The sequence below is a fragment of the Bos mutus genome, chromosome 10, assembly GCF_027580195.1.
Source record: "Bos mutus isolate GX-2022 chromosome 10, NWIPB_WYAK_1.1, whole genome shotgun sequence".
In the NCBI taxonomy this organism is placed as follows: Eukaryota; Metazoa; Chordata; class Mammalia; order Artiodactyla; family Bovidae; genus Bos; species Bos mutus.
Genome location: NC_091626.1, coordinates 55,583,471 through 55,604,710, shown reverse-complemented (window position 1 = coordinate 55,604,710; position 21,240 = coordinate 55,583,471). Strand labels below are relative to the sequence as shown.

The 21,240-nt window shown below is 36.5% G+C and overlaps 1 protein-coding gene across 7 annotated transcripts in view; it reads right to left on the bottom strand.

Annotated features, from left to right (window-relative positions):
* Window positions 1-21,240, bottom strand: part of TCF12 (transcription factor 12) — a 396,425-nt gene that overhangs the window by 65,192 nt on the left and 309,993 nt on the right. For all 7 annotated transcript variants that reach the window (XM_070377972.1, XM_070377970.1, XM_070377974.1 and 4 more), the window contains one exon: window positions 20,098-20,150. In XM_070377972.1, the coding sequence (XP_070234073.1) occupies window positions 20,098-20,150 (53 nt within the window). The remainder of the gene's footprint in view (window positions 1-20,097; window positions 20,151-21,240) is intronic.

The following is a 21,240-nucleotide window of genomic DNA, read 5'->3' as shown; positions in this document are numbered from 1 at the left end:
TTAGATGATATTTTCAAACATTTGCTTCAATTATGACTTAATTTTGAGTACCTAAATCTCAGTCAAACCAATCAGTTGCAACTGACACATACACATACACCAACTTCTCAGAGCAGAGTAAAATTCATGCTATAGTTCACAAATCACATTATCTGTCTCAGACACAGAACATCAGATTTCTGATCATCTCTTTACAAAAATCTCTAATATGAGTATTAGAAATGCGTAATGATTAACAAAATAGAAAACACTTATATGTATAACCAATGTAAACAATCAGCTATATAAACTGTGCTTATAGGGCAAAAGAACACTTGTTTAATTCCTCTTTTGACAACCATATGACCAAAATGAGGATGTGTAAAAAAGAGTTATACCTCCTGGAAGAGAAAAGAAAATACATGTCCTTTTGAGCTAAATAAATAGTATCCCTCTGTCATTAACATGAACACAACTAACAGATCATACAAAGCTTCTAAAATGCAATCACTAAATACCTTTCAACAAGACAGAACTACAACTAGTGAGAATATGTAAAACCTGAAGCAAACTGCATGTTTCTTTTGATCATGAACTCACTATGACAAAGCAGTTTTCTTTGAAAAATAAAAGTGGGGAGTCCCCCTACCTAGGAATTCCTGCATCTCTTGGCTGTCCATTTCTTTCCCCACAGGAACTGCAGTTTGTCACTTCTCATTTACCAACTGAAATAACATGGTAAGAGAATCATTAACCATGTTGCAACTTGGTAATTTTCCTGCAGATGGCTCTATAATCACAGCACTGCCTAGCACTGCCTAATGACATGTGTGAGGGTAAAAACAAAAAAAAAATTGAGGAGAGTATCCTGGTTTTAAAATTCTTTAATAAACCAGCACTTCTGAAGCACTTTCAAGACTGGGACAGGGTACTGCAGCACTACTGACTGGTCAGGTAACAACAAAAAAACTAGGAGCAAATAAAGCTATTGTTTTAAACCATAAACAATTTGATCTTGGGTCCAGTTAGCTCTCCATTAAAGAAAGTGCTTTTTTTTTTTGGTTTCTTCTTCGACCTGTGTAATTTTTTTCTTCTGAGCAGGAATGTACCAGTTCCTTTCAATTTTTGAGAAATGGAACAGTACCATGATAGTCTAGTCTAGTCTATTTTAAATTTATTTTTAAAAAGACCAGAAGTAACATCTGCATCTTAGCCCAAAACCATTTCAAGAATCTGCAACTGGAAACTTTAAGTAACTTATACATTAAGTTATTTCTGGCCCCTAATCTTTGTTTTGTTCCAATAAAAATTCTTGCTAGTGGTAGTAATTTTTTAATACTTCATACCTCTAATTAGTTAAGTACTGAGAATCCACCAAATCACTCTGCCTCATATATTGAATGATTAAGTAGAGTTCATTTTGGCAATACTCACTGGAAGAACTCATGCAGACTCTGAATTTATGAAAAGATCTATCCTAAAAATAATAATTTCTTACCACTAAATTCAGGTGACCATTCTCAACAAAAACCAAACAATACTTCAGTTTGAAAATACATCTGAGGAGGGTATAATAAACAAAGGAAGAGGTGGGAGATGGTGTTAGTTCAAAGCAAAATGAATTAAAAGTTTCAGTAATGCTTAGTATGCTTCACTGGTAAAGGCAATATACCACCCTAACAAGTGGCCCTTACCAGAAAGATTGAGAACCAGTCACAAAACTTTGAAAGAAAAAAAATGCATTAAGCTACTTGTTTTATATATCTTTCTCCCTACCATTTATTAGTCCTCTGTAACATGAGATAGGCTGCTTAGGTTCCAGAACACTGAGTCATACCATATGATGAAAAAGAGCACTGGACTGGGAGTCAGAAGACAGGGACTTAGGTTTTTAAGGCATGAGAGGAGGCATGAGAGCATAGGCGAGGTCACTGAATTTCCCTGAGTCTAAGTTTCCATTTCTGGAAAACTCAGGCATTAAACTAGGCCAAAGATTTCCTAGCCATTTCACCACCAATAAAACCTTTTATTATCTACTCCACCCCAAAGCACTGAATTTTTATTTTGAAAGATTTTTTTTCTCCCAGATTTTTTTTATTGAGTTATAATAAATATTTTTCCCTGTTTAAAAAAAACAAACATGCAACTTCCATTCAGAACTTCTGATTAAAACGAAGCATTGCCATGCTGGGCTGAAAGAATTTTAGTGAAAGAAATCTGATGTTTTCAACAGCATGGATAATTTATTTCAGTAAGTTACACAATTCGTTAGGTTTTTGAAAGATTTACATCTTCCATTATTAACTTTGAAAACTCAGATTAAGACTAACTGGCATAGATGATAACTAAATGTTAACACACCAATTTTAAATTGTATTTTTATAATCATACCTTTGAGTGGCACAGTTAAAAGCCTACAGTCTCACATAAAATGAAAGACTGATCAGGAAGGGAATCAAAAAACATTACAACTTCTCAATTCTAATCTAAGAATCCAAATGCTTTTTGTCTTCTAACAACATTTATACACTTGCAAATAAATTATCTTTACAAGGGGTTTATATATTTCCACTAATGATATTTTCATTTAAAACTAAAATCTTTTTAAACAGCTCTATAGTGTCTGTAAAACAAAACAAAACAACTAAGAAGAGCTGACATCTTACCAACAGGTAACAACTCCTACCTAACTCTGTCATCCAATCAGCTCAATAACAATTTTGATTTCTTAATAATGTGCAGTTTGATCTACAGGTCAGACATTTTATGTTTACTACAGCATCACAAGGAAAATTTAAGATTTTTGGCCATATTCTTCAAATAAACATGTAAGCCTCTACAGAGATGGCTTTGTTATAATTTCAGCAGGCAACAGAGTTAAGGAGTCAATCCTTAATTCAAGAGAGCCCATCTTAACTAAGCAGGCTGTGGCCTCTGCACTCTTCTGTAATAAAGAACTTGGGCCTGTTATTTGCTTCTTTGTGCCTTTTGGCTGGAGAACATTGTAGATCGTAACAGAGACTGTTCTGTGGGTTATGAACAAAGGTGGCTGTAATGAATGTGCAAGGTGGACAGTTGACAGGGTGTAACAGGAGAACACAAAGTGAAAAGCAGGTAGAGGGCCACAGCACCTTCACAGCTGTGTGATCTCGAGGAACACTGGACTGCTGTTAACACTGATTATTTCAGACTGAAATGACTGATATCTATAAAAAATTTAAACTGTGTTACTATCACTAAAATTGGAATAAAGGTAATATGAATACAGGATCACAAGTATTAAATGCTAAATGCTTAGACTACACATGAACAACCAAACGCAGGTCTTCCTAGCTGTGATGTATCTAACTGAGAGAAAGACTAGGTCTATGTAAATGGGAAGAATTTCAGTGATCTTTGCCACAGAAAAGACTTCCACCTTTCTGATGAAAAACCTGGAGCTTTTTCTTCCATCACTCCCTGAAAAGCTTTTACAAAGTCTAAGTATGCTAAACATTTTATAGTATATAGCTAAAATATATCTAGTTCTTCTGAAGGATATGTTAATTTCAGATTTTCCAGTATGTTGTTTATACGTCCTGAGTCAAATGAGTATGATTCAGGAAGAAAGAACTATGGCTGTATTGCTAATCATCTGAGTTTGTTTATTTATTCAACAAATATTCACTGAGCATCTATTATGCACCTAGGAGTTGCTGATAAAGCAATAAACAACATAAGTATTCTGATAAAGCAATAAACCATGTAAGACCAAGATTCTCCTGGGTGAAACAGATAAAGAATAAACAAACTACAATACATCAGATGGCAGTAAATGTTTCAGAGAAAAACATAGCAGGAAAGGAAAGAGGGGAATATGGGGCGTGTTGCCATTTTATACAAGATGGTCAGGAAAGATTCTCCACTGATAAATTGATAGGTGATCAAAGAAAAAAATATTAAGGAATATAGCTATATAGGTACTAGCTATATAGGTACAATGGAGAAGGCAATGGCACCCCACTCCAGTATTCTTGCTTGGAAAATCCCATGGACAGAGGAGCCTGGAAGGCTGAGGTCCATGGGGTCGCTGAGGGTCGGACACGACTGAGCGACTTCACTTTCACTTTTCATTTTCATGCATTGGAGAAGGAAATGGCAACCCACTCCAGTGTTCTTGCCTGGGGAATCCCAGGGACAGGGGAGCCTGGTGGGCTGCCAACTGTGGGTTCGCACAGAGTTGGACACGACTGAAGTGACTTAGCAGCAGCAGCAGCATATAGGTACTAAGGGAGGGAAGGCTAGAGGGATAAATTAGTGGAAGATGAAGTCTGGGGGGTAGCAGGGAACAGATAACATTTTAAGGACTTTTGTTTTACAGTGTAAGAGATGCTCCTGGAGAATTTTGAACAGAAGGATATCATCTGACTTAAATGTTAAAAGGATTGGCCTGTGCTAAAAAAAAAAAAAAAAAATGATTTAAGAAAAACTGGGAGGCCAATTGGGAAGTACGTGTGTGCTTGCTCAGTTGCTCAGTCGTGTCTGACTCTTTGTGACCCCATGGACTGTAGCCTGCCAGGCTCCTCTGTCCATGGAATTTTCTTTTGCCTCTCTCCAGACAAGAATACTGGAGTGGGTTTCCATTTCCTCCTCCAGGGGGATCTCCCCAACCCAAGGATCAAACACAGGTCTCCTGCACCTCCTACACTGGCAGGTAAATTCTTCACCACTGAGCTACCTGGAAAGCCCCACTTGGGAAGATGCTTCCTTAATTCAGCAAAGAGAAAAGTGATTTGGATAATGAAGATAGCAATAGGTAGCAACAAATGATCATTCTTGAAGCTAATTTTAGTATGGGAAAATAACAACTGTTTTACTTTTATATCAATGAAACTGTAACTTTTTTTCCTTTAGAGAAAGGTTTCCTGTATTATGGTTTTCCATAGTGATCTGTCATATGAAGATCATGATCATGCATTGTTAATTACATCAGTCCTTGCACACTGCAGAGTTAAGAGCTGAATTACTGGTAATTTACCATTTGGGGCACAAATTTATTCCTATTATTCTGTGTAACTAGGAGTTAACTGCACAACTGAGGGAAAGTGAAAGTCACTCACTCCAACTCTTTGAGACCCCACGGACTATACAGTCCATGAAATTCTCCAGACCAGAACACTGGAGTGGGTAGCCTTTCCCTTCTCCAAGGGATCTTCCCAACCCAGAGATCAAGCCCAGGTCTCCTGCATTGCAGGCAGATCCTTTACCAGCTAAGCCACAAGGGAAGCCCAAGAATACTGGAGTGGTTAGCCTATCCCTTCTCCAGGGTATCTTCCCAACCCAGGAACTGAACTGGGGTCTCCTGCTTTGCAGGTGGTTTCTTTACCAACTGAGCTATGGGGAAGCCCTAACTAAGGGAAAAAAAATAGGACAAATAGTTCAGTGTTTTGTACCAAAAAACAAGTTAACTTATTTTTGATGATCTGAATAGTCAGAGTAGGAGGAAGCTGAAAGGTACAGCTTAGAGCAGAAAGTCGTTAACAGATGATGTTCCCTGTTACAGATAACATAAAATAATTGCGTCGCAGTATTTATTTTTATCCTCTTAATTTAATTCAAAAAGCATGTCCTGGATACTTCACTACATTCCCAGAGGGTAGTAATTTCTCAAATGAAATAAATTTTAAAGTTAGCTTATTTCCAAAGGTCAAAGTTATCTTTTGACTATAAGCATCTTGAAGACAGAGTATGAGATCCATGGTTTATTGTTACTTAAATATCTAAAGCCTAGAAGAATTTTTAATTCATGGTAAGCACTCTATAGTCACTAGCTTTAATAGAATGAATTCACTTGAATGAATGAATTTGCATGAATTAAATTTCTCAGTAGAAATTTACTAAACACATTCCACTCTAGTAGCAATGAATTTCTAATTCTCATTCAAATGACTGATTTTAAAATTTACAAATATCTTTTTGGTGATGTTGAAAAGATATTGATAGATTGATTTCAAATAATGTCAAGTTTTACATTTAAAAATTATCAAGTTCAAGTCAGAAAACTTGAGCTTTATTCAGTTCACTACAGTTGCTAAGTCCCGTCCGACTCTTTGCGACCCCATGGACTGCGGCACGCCAGGCTTCCCTGTCCATCACCAACTCCCAGAGACTGCTCAAATTCATGTCCATTGAGTCAGTGATGCCATCCAACTATCTCATCCTCTGTCGCCCCTCTCCCTCCTGCCTTAAGTTTTATTACTTATTATTATTTCTTATTAACACTAGCCATCAATAAACTAAAAACAAATAACCATAAATATTCACTTAAATTATAGAAGTTAACAACAAAAAGTTAGTTTTCTAGTCATCTAAGTACAGACTCTCAAGTTTTGAATGCAGCTTTATGTTTAGAGAGGGACATGTCTTGTTTGAACGCAATCTGTTTCACAAGCACATGTGGGTTCAAATTGATTCTCAAGCTGCCAGGAACTACCTTTTTAGCTCTGGGTTCTATGAAGAAGTTGAACCAGGATAAAAAATATGGTGACTGGGGACATGTATATGTAAGTTCAAGGAAAAAATTATAGTAGTTTATATAAAAGTTAAATTACTTTTTGAACTCAACTGTTTCAAATAAACATTTAATAATATATCTCTACATGGACTTATTTTTGATGCCATAAACTATTCTGTATATTATTACCTAAAATGACATTTAAATTCTAGAAAAATTATGATATCATAGGACCTACTTTATATATGAAGGTTCTTCAACTATCCTAATCAGGTACATTTTAGGGCAAATAACTGTCCTGGAAAGTTTGTATGTGCCCAGGAACTTAACCAAATGATGACGGGACTAATGAGTATCAAGTAATGGATCTGCTGCTGCTGTTAAGTCACTTCAGTTGTGTCCGACTGTGTGTGACCCCATAGACATCAGCCCACCAGGCTCTCCTGCCCCTGGGATTCTCCAGGCAAGAACACTGGAGTGGGTTGCCATTTCCTTCTCCAATGCATGAAAGAGAAAAAGTGAAAATGAAGTCGCTCAGTCGTGTCTGACTTTTAGTGACCCCATGGACTGCAGCCTACCAGGCTCCTCTGCCCATGGGATTTTCCAGGCAAGAGTACTGGAGTGGGGTGCCACTGCCTTCTCCCGGGTAATGGATCTAAAAGCAAGCAAACAAAAACACGGTATATGTCTTAAAAAAATACTTAATTTTATTTCTCTTTGGGTCTGCTTTTCATAGGAAGTAGATTTATGATGGAAAGACTATATCTACTCTAGGCATATACTTAACTTATGTTCTTTAAGTCTAATGCAGGGGATCACAAATCATAGTTGTGGCCAAATATGGTTTACCACCTGATTTTACAAGTGAAGTTTTACTTTCTAAATTTTGGTTGTGCAAAATTTCCAGAAACAACTTCAAGAACCAAATTATTTTTGAAAATTAATAAAATATTCCCATATTATAGATATATTGCTCCAGACAAGAATACTGGAGTGGGTTTCCATTTCCTCCTCCAGGGGATCTCCCCAACCCAAGGATCAAACACAGGTCTCCTGCACCTCCTACACTGGCAGGTAAATTCTTCACCACTGAGCTACCTGGAAAGCCCCACTTGGGAAGATGCTTCCTAATTCAGCAAAGAAAAAGTGATTTGGATAATGAAGATAGCAATAGGTAGCAACAAATGATCATTCTTGAAGCTAATTTTAGTATGGGAAAATAACAACTGTTTTATATCAATGAAACTGTAACTTTTTTCCTTTAGAGAAAGGTTTCCTGTATTATGGTTTTCCATAGTGATCTGTCATATGAAGATCATGATCATGCATTGTTAATTACATCAGTCCTTGCACACTGCAGAGTTAAGAGCTGAATTACTGGTAATTTACCATTTGGGGCACAAATTTATTCCTATTATTCTGTGTAACTAGGAGTTAACTGCACAACTGAGGGAAAGTGAAAGTCACTCACTCCAACTCTTTGAGACCCCACGGACTATACAGTCCATGAAATTCTCAGACCAGAACACTGGGTGGGTAGCCTTTCCCTTCTCCAAGGATCTTCCCAACCCAGAGATCAAGCCCAGGTCTCCTGCATTGCAGGCAGATCCTTTACCAGCTAAGCCACAAGGGAAGCCCAAGAATACTGGAGTGGTTAGCCTATCCCTTCTCAGGGTATCTTCCCAACCCAGGAACTGAACTGGGGTCTCCTGCTTTGCAGGTGGTTTCTTTACCAACTGAGCTATGGGAAGCCCTAACTAAGGGAAAAAAATAGGACAAATAGTTCAGTGTTTTGTACCAAAAAACAAGTTAACTTATTTTTGATGATCTGAATAGTCAGAGTAGGAGGAAGCTGAAAGGTACAGCTTAGAGCAGAAAGTCGTTAACAGATGATGTTCCTGTTACAGATAACATAAAATAATTGCGTCGCATGTATTTATTTTATCCTCTTAATTTAATTCAAAAGCATGTCCTGGATACTTCACTACATTCCCAGAGGGTAGTAATTTCTCAAATGAAATAAATTTTAAAGTTAGCTTATTTCCAAAGGTCAAAGTTATCTTTTGACTATAAGCATCTTGAAGACAGAGTATGAGATCCATGGTTTATTGTTACTTAAATATCTAAAGCCTAGAAGAATTTTTAATTCATGGTAAGCACTCTATAGTCACTAGCTTTAATAGAATGAATTCACTTGAATGAATGAATTTGCATGAATTAAATTTCTCAGTAGAAATTTACTAAACACATTCCACTCTAGTAGCAATGAATTTCTAATTCTCATTCAAATGACTGATTTTAAAAATTTACAAATATCTTTTGGTGATGTTGAAAAGATATTGATAGATTGATTTCAAATAATGTCAAGTTTTACATTTAAAAAATTATCAAGTTCAAGTCAGAAAACTTGAGCTTTATTCAGTTCACTACAGTTGCTAAGTCCCGTCCGACTCTTTGCGACCCCATGGACTGCGGCACGCCAGGCTTCCCTGTCCATCACCAACTCCCAGAGACTGCTCAAATTCATGTCCATTGAGTCAGTGATGCCATCCAACTATCTCATCCTCTGTCGTCCCCTTCTCCTCCTGCCTTAAGTTTTATTACTTATTATTATTTCTTATTAACACTAGCCATCAATAAACTAAAAAACAAATAACCATAAATATTCACTTAAATTATAGAAGTTAACAACAAAAAAGTTAGTTTTCTAGTCATCTAAGTACAGACTCTCAAGTTTTGAATGCAGCTTTTATGTTTAGAGAGGGACATGTCTTGTTTGAACGCAATCTGTTTCACAAGCACATGTGGGTTCAAATTGATTCTCAAGCTGCCAGGAACTACCTTTTTAGCTCTGGGTTCTATGAAGAAGTTGAACCAGGATAAAAAATATGGTGACTGGGGACATGTATATGTAAGTTCAAGGAAAAAATTATAGTAGTTTATATAAAAGTTAAATTACTTTTTGAACTCAACTGTTTCAAATAAACATTTAATAATATATCTCTACATGGACTTATTTTTGATGCCATAAACTATTCTGTATATTATTACCTAAAATGACATTTAAATTCTAGAAAAATTATGATATCATAGGACCTACTTTATATATGAAGGTTCTTCAACTATCCTAATCAGGTACATTTTAGGGCAAATAACTGTCCTGGAAAGTTTGTATGTGCCCAGGAACTTAACCAAATGATGACGGGACTAATGAGTATCAAGTAATGGATCTGCTGCTGCTGTTAAGTCACTTCAGTTGTGTCCGACTGTGTGTGACCCCATAGACATCAGCCCACCAGGCTCTCCTGCCCCTGGGATTCTCCAGGCAAGAACACTGGAGTGGGTTGCCATTTCCTTCTCCAATGCATGAAAGAGAAAAAGTGAAAATGAAGTCGCTCAGTCGTGTCTGACTTTTAGTGACCCCATGGACTGCAGCCTACCAGGCTCCTCTGCCCATGGGATTTTCCAGGCAAGAGTACTGGAGTGGGGTGCCACTGCCTTCTCCGAAGTAATGGATCTAAAAGCAAGCAAACAAAAAACACGGTATATGTCTTAAAAAAAAATACTTAATTTTATTTCTCTTTGGGTCTGCTTTTCATAGGAAGTAGATTTATGATGGAAAGACTATATCTACTCTAGGCATATACTTAACTTATGTTCTTTAAGTCTAATGCAGGGGATCACAAATCATAGTTGTGGCCAAATATGGTTTACCACCTGATTTTACAAGTGAAGTTTTACTTTCTAAATTTTGGTTGTGCAAAATTTCCAGAAACAACTTCAAGAACCAAATTATTTTTGAAAATTAATAAAATATTCCCATATTATAGATATATTGGGTCATTGAGTTCAGTTCAGTCACTCAGTCATGTCCGATTCTTTGTGACCCCATGGACTGTAGCATGCCAGGCTTCCCTGTCCATCACCAACTCCCAGAGCTTGTTCAAACTCATGTTCATAGAGTCAGTGATACCATCCAACCATCTCATCCTCTGTCACCCCCTTCTCCCATATTGGGTTATATATTTAATTCAGTTCAGTTCAGTTCAGTTGCTCAGTTGTGTCCAACTCTTTGTGACCCCATGAATCGCAGCATGCCAGGCCTCCCTGTCCATTGAGTCAGTGATGCCATCCAGCCATCTCATCCTCTGTTGTCCCCTTCTCCTCCTGCCCTCAATCCTTCCCAGCATCAGAGTCTTTTTCAATAAGTCAACTCTTCACATGAGGTGGCCAAAGTACTGGAGTTTCAGCTTTAGCATCATTCCTTCCAAAGAAATCCCAGGGCTGATCTCCTTCAGAATGGACTGGTTGGATCTCCTTGCAGTCCAAGGGACTCTCAAGAGTCTTCTCCAACACCATAGTTCAAAAGCATCAGTTCTTCAGCGCTCAGCTTTCTTCACAGTCCAACTCTCACATCCATACATGACCACAGGAAAAACCATAGCCTTGACTAGACAGACCTTTGTTGGCAAAGTAATGTCTCTGCTTTTCAATATGCTATCTAGGTTGGTCATAACTTTCCTTCCAAGGAGTAAGCGTCTTTTAATTTCATGGCTGCAGTCACCATCTGCAGTGATTTTGGAGCCCAGAAAAATAAAGTCTGACACTGTTTCAACTGTTTCCCCATCTATTTCCCATGAAGTGATGGGACCGGATGCCATGATCTTCGTTTTCTGAATGTTGAGCTTTAAGCCAACTTTTTCACTCTTCTGTTTCACTTTCCTCAAGAGGCTTTTGAGTTCCTCTTCACTTTCTGCCACAAGGGTGGTGTCATCTGCATATCTGAGGTTATTGATATTTCTCCCGGCAATCTTGATTCCAGCTTGTGCTTCTTCCAGCCTAGCATTTCTCATGATGTACTCTGCATAGAAGTTAAATAAGCAGGGTGACAATATACAGCCTTGATGTACTCCTTTTCCTATTTGGAACCAGTCTGTTGTTCCATGTCCAGTTCTAACTGTTGCTTCCTGACCTGCATACAGATTTCTCAACAGATAATTTAAAAAAACACCAAACTTTGAAGGGCTAACCCTTTAAAATTTGTTTAGGGACTTTCCTGATGTCCAGTGGTTAAGAATCTGCCTTCCAGTGGGGTGAATGTGGATTCAGTCCCTGATTGGGGAACTAAGATCCTACAAGTCTTGAGGTAACTAAGCCTGGACTCTGCAATTAGAAAGGTACCCACATTGCCCCAGTAAAGACTCAGCACAGTCAAAATTTTAAAAAATATTATTCCATTTAAAATTTGTTCCATGAATACAAACACGGGCAGTGTGGGTCGGGGGGTGGAGAATAAGAAACTATCCTGGAGCTAGCAGTGTTTTTAAAATTCTTAGAAGTCTAACTATGAACTTACCTGTACAGTATACATTACATTCCTTGAAATTATTTAAAATTTTTTTTATTCACTTATTTTTCTGTATTGGGTCTTTGATGCTTTGTGTGGGCTTTACTGGGGTGGCTTCTCTTGTTGCAGAGCACAGCCTCTAAACACACAAGTGTCAGTAGTTGTGGCACACAGGCTCAGCAGTTGTGGCTCACGGGTTCTAGCCGTCTGGGCTTCAATAGTTATGGTGCAGGGGCCAGCTGCTCCTCAACATGTGGAATCTTCCTAGACTAGAAGTCAAACCTATATGCCCTGCATGGGCAGGCAGATCCCCGTCAACTGCACTACAGTCCTTGAAATTATTATAGGAGTACAGTAAATGGCTTTTCAAACTAAAACATCACTAAACAAACTACAACAAAGGGAATATTAGTGATGGCAAATTTCATGTCATAAAATTACTTAGGATGTAAATATCTTCCCTAACTTAGAATAAAATCTAGAGCCCTAAACATCCCTGGAGAAGGCAATGGCACCCCACTCCAGTACTCTTGCCTGGAAAATTCCATGGATGGAGGAGCCTGGTGGGCTGCAGTCCATGGGGTCGCTAAGAGTCGGACACGACTGAGCGACTTCACTTTCACTTTTCACTTTCCTGCATTGGAGAAGGAAATGGCAACCCATTCCACTATTCTTGCCTGGAGAATCCCAGGGATGGCGGAGCCTGGTGGGCTGCTGTCTATGGGGTCGCACAGAGTCGGACACGACTGAAGTGGCTTACAGCAGTAGCAGTAAACATTCCCAGTGATAAAATCTGGAGCTTCTGAATTTATACCTTGTTTCCTATAGTTGAAGAAATAATCCTCTATTTTATTAGATAAAAAACAAAACCAAAAAAACTTTATGATTCTACTGATGTTGAATGACACATCCATGGGCTTAAAAATCTAAAAGCATTTATAGAATTCAACCACATATCCTTTTTGGACTTCCCTGGTGGCTCAGATGGTAAAGAAGCTGCCTGCAATACAGGAAACCCAGGTTCGAACCCTGGGTTGGGAAGATCCCTTGAAGAAGAAAATGGCAGTTCACTCCAGTATTCTTGCCTGGAAAATCCCATGGACAGAGGAGCCTGGAGGACTCCAGTTCACAGGGTCACAAAGAGTCAGACACGACTGAGCAACTAATACTTTATACTTTAAAAGCCATACAAATCTCTCTCTCTCTCTCTCTCTCTCAAACACACACTGGGTCCTATCTTACATCTGGTTTGTAATGTCTCAAAAATCTAAAATATAGCAGCTGAGGAGTTCAATACATTGCAAAAGCTGGTGAAATTCAGCATGTTCTTTCTTCTTAACAAAGAAAGGTCAGAAAACAACAAATATCAATGTGGCTGTACCATCAAATCAGTACAAACAGATCACTGGACTCACTAGCTAGTAAATTTTCATTCTTTTTTTTTTTTTAATTTTATTTAAAATCATATCAAATATGGGCTGGCTTGTCACAAAAATGAACATCTTAGAAATATGGATTAAAAGCCCGTTATCTACACTGATACAAGTCTGACACTGTTCTGAACAGTAGTTACTGTCAGTATAAACAGTGGCTATTTTTTCTCACTCATGTATGAAGAAAATCTTTCATTCAATGACTAAACTGAATATAAGTTTGGAATGGATTATCGAACCATTCCCTTAGATACTAAGATTTTTCTGCTCGAAGGATCTATGAGGTCAGAGAATCAGCCACTTGAAAATTTTATATAGAGGTAGCCTTCAAATAGAGACAGATTATCTAACAGTCTGAAATAAGACTCTTAAGTACCTAGTTGTGTATCCTACAGGATTGTCAGCTAAAGGAGCTAAGCAAACAGCTATTCCAACACGTGTTCAGAAACTGGAGTGTTCACTTTATGAAGTTCAGCTGAAGCTGGTGCTGCCTGTAAATACTATTCTAGAATCACTAGGATTCTTGCTAGTTGGGACTCAATCAACTGTCTATAAAAACACTGTTACTCTAGCTTCCTAGTGACTTCCAGAGAACATTCTCTTTGAAAGTATAGTACCTGCTGCTCATCTCACTATTTTTGTGGATAAACTGGAGGTAACAATATCTCTGTAGTTCTCTAACCCTTGACCTTTTTCTTACTGGTTCAGATAAACACCAATCTTTTAAATGGTGATTTTCTAAGTTATTAATTTCTATCAGCTCCAGAGAGTTGTATTTGTTCTCTTTCCTATTAAAATCCTCACTTTAGCCACCCTCAGAATTTAATATTCTGACTTTATCTAATATTTTTACTAATTATATTTAGTATGTACATGCAAATGCTAGATCTTTAGACATGTTTAGTGGTCTCTGCGATTTAGAAACAACTCAGAACATCTCCAGTTCATCTCAAGGGGTGTCCCTAAAAGAGAAAATTCAGTATTAAAAATGACAAAATATCCACATTAATTTAAAAAAGCCATTCCTAACAAAATTAATTCCCACAAAAGTTTGGGAGAAAGGAAGGCATCATTTCCTAAACTACATTCAATGACCAATCCAAAAGTTATAGAACTCTATACTTGTCCACAGCAAAGCAAGAAAAAGTGGTGTTTAAGTTACTTTGATTTATCTAAGAAACAAAAATTTCTTATGAGGGAAGTATCAGAAATTTTTTTTTTTTCATAATGGCAGGGGAGATAAAATACACTTTGGAGTTTAACTCTCAAAAAAATTAAAGCAAAGAAATTATTTGATAAACTGTTATACCTTTTGTTGAATAATATATACATACTTACAGACAGAGGACAAAGACTAGCATATTTAACCAAGAAACAAATAGTCATCAGTCTATGCATGGGACTCTAAACCAGGGAGAAATGGGGTATTTCCTGCCAAATCAGTAAACAAGGATGTCACAGTCACTGAAGTCCTAAAAATCTCTACCAAATAAAAAATAATTCTTAAATTTTAGGTTGTGACTACTTTTTAAGTCAACATCAATTACAGTGAAAATGAATTAAGATTTGCCATTTTGATGCAGGGCATGACAAGTTGTTCAAAAGATGTTTTCAAATGCTATTGAACAAGATCACAATTTGGGTTTAAAGGCATTCTGAAATATGACTAGGTGTTTACTTTCTGGTGATAAAAATCTGCAAAGTGTATCACGCCTTTCTTATTTCAGGATTCTGCATTTTCTGCAGCATATTAAAAAAAAATCTGTTTGGAAATACTAATATCAAGTCAAGAAATAAAGAGCAAATAAACTTCCCTCCATCTGAAAAATGCTTCAGAGGACCATAAAGATGTTCAACCAATGACAGAATAAAGGGAAGAAGAAAGTACAGACTCTTGATACTTCAGAAAACAAAAAATAATTAGCATGAATTCCAAGCAGGTATTGATTCAACAAATTTTCCCTCGTTTTATGGGTTTCTTTTCTGAAAAGAAATGCTTTCTTAACAACAGAGGCTGCAATTTACTACTCATAATGTTCCAAGTACATATATTGCCTTTTTTTTTTTTTTTATAATCATAAGATTTATGTTTTCACTTTTCCTTGCTTTTCAACAAAGTATGGTATGGGAATGCCCTGGAGGTCCAGTGGTTAGGACTCTGTGCTCTTACTTCTGAAGGTTCAATCCCTGGTTGGGGAACTAAAATCCCATAAGCCTCATGAAGCAGTCAAAAAAAAAAAAAAGAGGGGTATGTAACATGAAATGGTAAAAATTCGTTTAAACTTCTGGCTGTAGTGGTAGGAACTAGAAAAAAAAAAGGAACATTTACTGAGTGTCTATTATATACCAGGCACATGTTAGGCACATAATACCCTTGTACTAACATTTGAGATAAGCATTACTATCTCCTTTCACAAACAGAAACTTGGTGTTCAGGGAACTTAAAAGCATTCTCTAAGACTACAAAACAAAAAGCAGCTGAGGCCAGACAAAACCCATCTGCTTGAGGAGGAAGTATGTGCTAGTTTTCTATATCATCTTTTCAGATGGTGATAGGTCTTTAAATAAGAAAGCAATGAATAAGTTTGATCAAGAAAAACATAACTGATAGAATAAACAGTTTTAAATTTAATATACCAAGGCATAGTATGAGTATGCCAAAATACACAATATGCTTTAACATTCAAATTAAAAAGAAAATGGTCTCTGATATTAAGTTTGGTTGTAATTTTTGGCTGTATGTGTAATCTTGGACAAGTTAATATCTAAGTCTCAATTTCCTCATTTGTAAGAAGAGGATATTAGTTATATATTTGTGTGACAAAGTTAAAGATTAAGATGACACAGATAACAGTTAGCACAGAACCGCACACATGTAAGATAAATGTTATTCTAACAAAGTGACATTGAGACTGTAGAGGATGGTAACAAATACAATGCAAATGTTTCAACTTTTCCCGCAAATTATTAGGAAACAAACCACAATTGCCTTCAATCCCTATCCAGTGTTTCAAAATTTCCTCAAATGTTTTATTTCAGTAAAGATCTGATACAGATGAAAAACAGCTTAGGTGAATACAAAGAACAAAGACTAAAGTTAGTGGTGAGAGGAGGAGAGGAGAGGTTCAGGAGCCCTAAAAAGGAAGGATGACATCCTGCAAAGTCAAAGCACACCCATGCCTTCAGAAAGACTCCCAGATAATCTTAACAACTACAAATGCCTCCTATTATCTATTGGCCAGGAGGCTTTACGCTTTTATCCAAGCTAGACTACGATAACAATTTATCCCTTTTCATATCTGAGTTGGTCTTATGTATTATTCCTCAATCATCTCTAGATGGGAGAGTGGGCCTGCCTTATAGGAAATGCATGAAGGCTGTATTGGGTATAGAATTCAGTTAAGGCTGTACTTCTAGATGTGGCTTCAGAATGTGTTTATGTTTTTCACATGTCTATGCTTTTTATCTGTATCAACTGCTGCTAATCTTGTCAGACAGAGTTCAAATGTCAACTCTTGATGCCATTAGTACTTCCTAAGGCAGGGTTAATTCTACTTACTGTTTCCAGAGTACTTGGTCCACACTTTTACTTGACTCACTGAAATATATACAATTAATTCACTAAATGCTTGTTTGTCACACTAGTTCCCTGCAGGCAATGATGGTGTGTGTATGATCAAATTCAATTTCCAGGTATCACTCTATAGTTTCTGCTACAAAAGCTCACTTTGTTCAATATTTCAACCTGTCTAGAGAAACAAGTGGAAAACTTACATGTTTAATTTAAGAATACAATTTTTTTCATTGGTAAGAAGAAAACTATGCCCATTATGCCTTTTGGTTATGTACTGAGCATATTAATTTTAAAACCCTAAGAATGTAACACTTTAGACCTGAAAGAAACTTAGTCCAAACTTTTCAAGGGCTAACTGACAAGTCCAGGGTCACACAACCAATCGATAACTCAGACAGCAGATCTGAACATACTGTTTTCTTAACCTCACTGATCATACTGCTTTAATAATGTCAATACACCGTTAACAGACCTTTATCCACAGACAGAAATTACCATTCAGTTGTTCTGTGGAGAGGAACAGAAGAGCTAAGGTTTGTAACTATGATACTCAAATATGTAGCATGGCTTACAAAAAGAAAAGGCCTCTAGCCAACGGTCTGTGGTCAAATTATGTAGTTATCCAAGATTGGCATGTTAAGTAACCCTGCCTGCTTTTTCCAGAGCTGTGTGAGCGATGCAGTACTAACCTAGCTCTTCTACTTTCTTTGGTAAAGGTAACATGCATTTTACAGATGACTAAAGAAAGAATGGACCAGCAGCAAACTGGGACATCTGAAATATTATGGTGAAGTTTCTAGTTTGGGAAGTAAGATCTACAAATGACCATGAAATAAAATATACATAGTCCATTTTCATTTTTATACCCATTTTAAAACAATTCACACTGTAAAAGGCCTATGAATTAAATATATTCAGTAAAAGCATCCAAATAGAAAACCAATATTTTAAATCCCCTTTGTTTTAAACATTGAAAAGGTAAGCAGTGTAGCCATAAGTGTTTTTAGTTTGTTATTTTAGTATTTATCAAAGCACTAGTTTTCAGTTTAAAAAAATTCTTTTTTTAAAACTTGAGATTTAACACAGCATTTAATCTAAAATATATTTTCAATTAAAATTCATTATTTATATATTCTTAATAACTTTTAATATGCTTGAAAAACTATTTTCAGCATAGTTTCAAAGCAATATGATCATGTTGAATGCTGATGTTAAGTACAGAACTGAAAATAATAATCTCTAATCTTTTTTATAGAAACATATCTAATAAATCCTAAATAAAGCAGCTAGTAATACAATATATTTAAGTAGGCCTGACTTGTGAAATTGCCTAGTGGTTCTCAAAGAAATCAAACTTTCATCACAATTCATTCACTTTCTCTCTCTCGGTGGCTCATCCTTAAGACCTGAGACAATACAGAGAGCTACCTCCAGGTAGTGAATGCAATTACTATTAGGACATAAAGAACACTGGTGACCTCCAGTGTCTATTCTCTTTCCAGGCTGCTCTGTCCTTTTTGCCTTTTTGTTTTAAAAATGAAAGAACTATGAAACATAAAAAAGATAATGTTTCTTAAAATATTATAAGGCAAAGAAATGAGATGAATTTTTCATCTACTAATTTGGTATTTTTTAAAACCTGTATAGTTCTACCAAATATTAATATGTAATTTAACTTGTTACTCTTATAGAATTATAGTAACAAATTACCAGAAAGACTGCATACTTTCTTCCATGTTTTAGCAGTTCTGTCAGATTTATATATGACTTCTGTTTATCTAGCAGAAATCATGTTCTACTGTGGAACCACCTACCCCTGCAAAGCACACAACTGTTAAAATGTAAATTGCCCAACTATTTTTAGCTGTTGCTGAAAAAAAAAATCCTGTCTTCGGGAATAATGATTTGAGGCATTGTGTTCATTTTGTTTATCAAGCAGCTATTCAGCCTCCAGTGGGTCCAAGTGCTTATGCAAGCAAAAGCTTTTAAGAATGCCTGCAGCTGCAATCCAACCTTCCAGGTAGGCTGCAGGTTCAGAGCACAGCTGCCCTAGGCTGCATAAAACTCAGATCCATCTGGAAGTGAATTTCAAAGAGGATTTCAAATTTGAGTTTTCATGTATCATACAGAAGAGAGGGCGGGGGAAGAACATAGGAAAGAAGGAAGGCAAACAACCAAAAAGATAATATCTCTACTTCAGCCTTAATAAAAACTAAAAAGCTCAGACCCATGCTGCTCCTTCTAGATTACTACTTGCCAAGGCAGATATTCCATTCAGTGTATACTTGGATGAGCTGTGACTCACCCAGCAGCACCTGCGCTCATGTGTTAAGTACTGCCAAATAAAAGGCCAACACCCATTTACACAACAAAGAGATGTACCCTATAAGGCAAGCAGCCTCAATCCAAAAGCCCCACTCCCCATTTGTTCTAAGCAAAGGGAGAGGAAGAAAATCTCCCCTTCTCACACCAGGGATTTTTAAATTGTAGGTGGATTTATGATGTAGGTTCATTTACAAATACTTTTACTCTTTAAGAGAATAAAGTATATTTAACAGCGCAAACATCCCTACAGCATCAGATTATCATGGTCATTAATGATTGTTCACCAAACCTTTCCAATCTTTTTATTCTCATGAAGCTCTTTATTCTCAAAGGATACATTTTTGAGCAAAGAGGGATCAACAAACTAGTTGCTCGAAAGCTTTCCTGATGCTAGGCTGAAGTTAGGAAAGGCTTAATGAAGGCTTTAAAATCCACAAGAGATTCACAATGAACATCTGACTTGGTGATTTATGCATATTAATAACCTCAGTCCTACTGAGGCAAGCTGAGCCGAACGCGTCCGTCGAATCCTAATGTCTTTAGCTCCATTGGGATTATTACAAATGTAAATTTCTAAGATTCTCAGCTATTAATCTCTGTCTGTCCTCCTGTTCAGCAACATAATGACTAATTAAACATCAAAAGACCTGTATAGGAGATCTTCTTTGACAGCTAGCGGCCTAGTCCTCTTCCCAAGAGGGGAATTCAAATGACAGGGACACGGAGTGAAAGCATATGAGTAAACTACAAATCATTGCAGAGAAATCTAAAAACCTAACACTGAATTCAGATTTAACTCAATCAATGATTCTGTGAAGCAGAGATCAATTACTATGTGAAGTATGCCTACTGACACCAACTGAATGTATCCTGACAGTCTGCAGATACTGAATACCTGAAATTAATTTGCTTACCACAAAGTCAAAAAAAAAGAAGTGGTACTTACAGAAGAAGGCAAACCAGGAGGTACTTTTCTGACTTTCTTTGCTTGCAAAGGATCTGTACGTGGGAAACAGTATATTTCATCAGCATTTATTTTAGAAAAGTTCAGACTTCAAATGAGCAGGAAAGGATTTTCCCTCCTAGTACCTTCCTCGTTTTCCAGGATTTAGGAATAAGTAAGGGAATACAGGGATAGGAGTTCCATTCTTCCTAACCAGTTCTAGTGTAAAACACGTACTCCTAATGAAGTGATGTACTCTGAAATACATATCCTGTAAGTCTGGGAAGATGGCAGCAAACAAAGTAAAACAAGAGAGAAAATAACAAACCAATAAGCATGTTTGAGAAAAGGGAATAATATTTCTTAAGTACCTATTATGTACAAGGCTTCATACTAGGCACTTTTCATCATTTATCTCAGTTTCATCTGCAGATGGGCATCTGGTGCAACAGGTCAGTTTAGTAATATGACTCCTTAAGGGAGACACAAATCTAGTGTTCATATCACACTGAGAATTAGGTTTAAAAGCATATTAGACTAAAAGCTAATGTTATACTACAAATTATGTTAAAAATTTGAAATATTTAATAACTGAAAAGTAAAGGTTATACTAATACCTGAAATATATTACATAAACTATTAAACACAAGCATTGTCATATATGATATCATCCTATAAGTATTCTACAAGAATATTTCCTGTAACAATATGTGGTTAAAATGGAAACTTCAGCACTAATTTCTATACAATTTATTCTTGGATGTTTATATTTATTTCCAAGAAACAATTAAAGTATATTTCTTTCTAAGATACAGATTATTTATTAAAGGATAACATGAATATTTTCATATGCCTACCCAGCCTCACTTGGTACTATTTGTAAAATTTAAAATTTAATACTTGTTCGTTTTATTGTAAAAACGGTGTTAAATGCAGCATTCCAATCATACACAAATAATGGATCAAATTCAGGATTTCTCAGATGGGTTTGCTATTAAAAAGAGAAAACATGTAAGAAGGCTAATATTAACTACAATGCTTTTGAAAACTATAAAAGTTAGAACTGCAAAAATGGTATTTTCCTGGGTCATAAATAATATGACAGTAAAACATTCAATTGTTTAAGAAAGAATGAAATTCATTTAA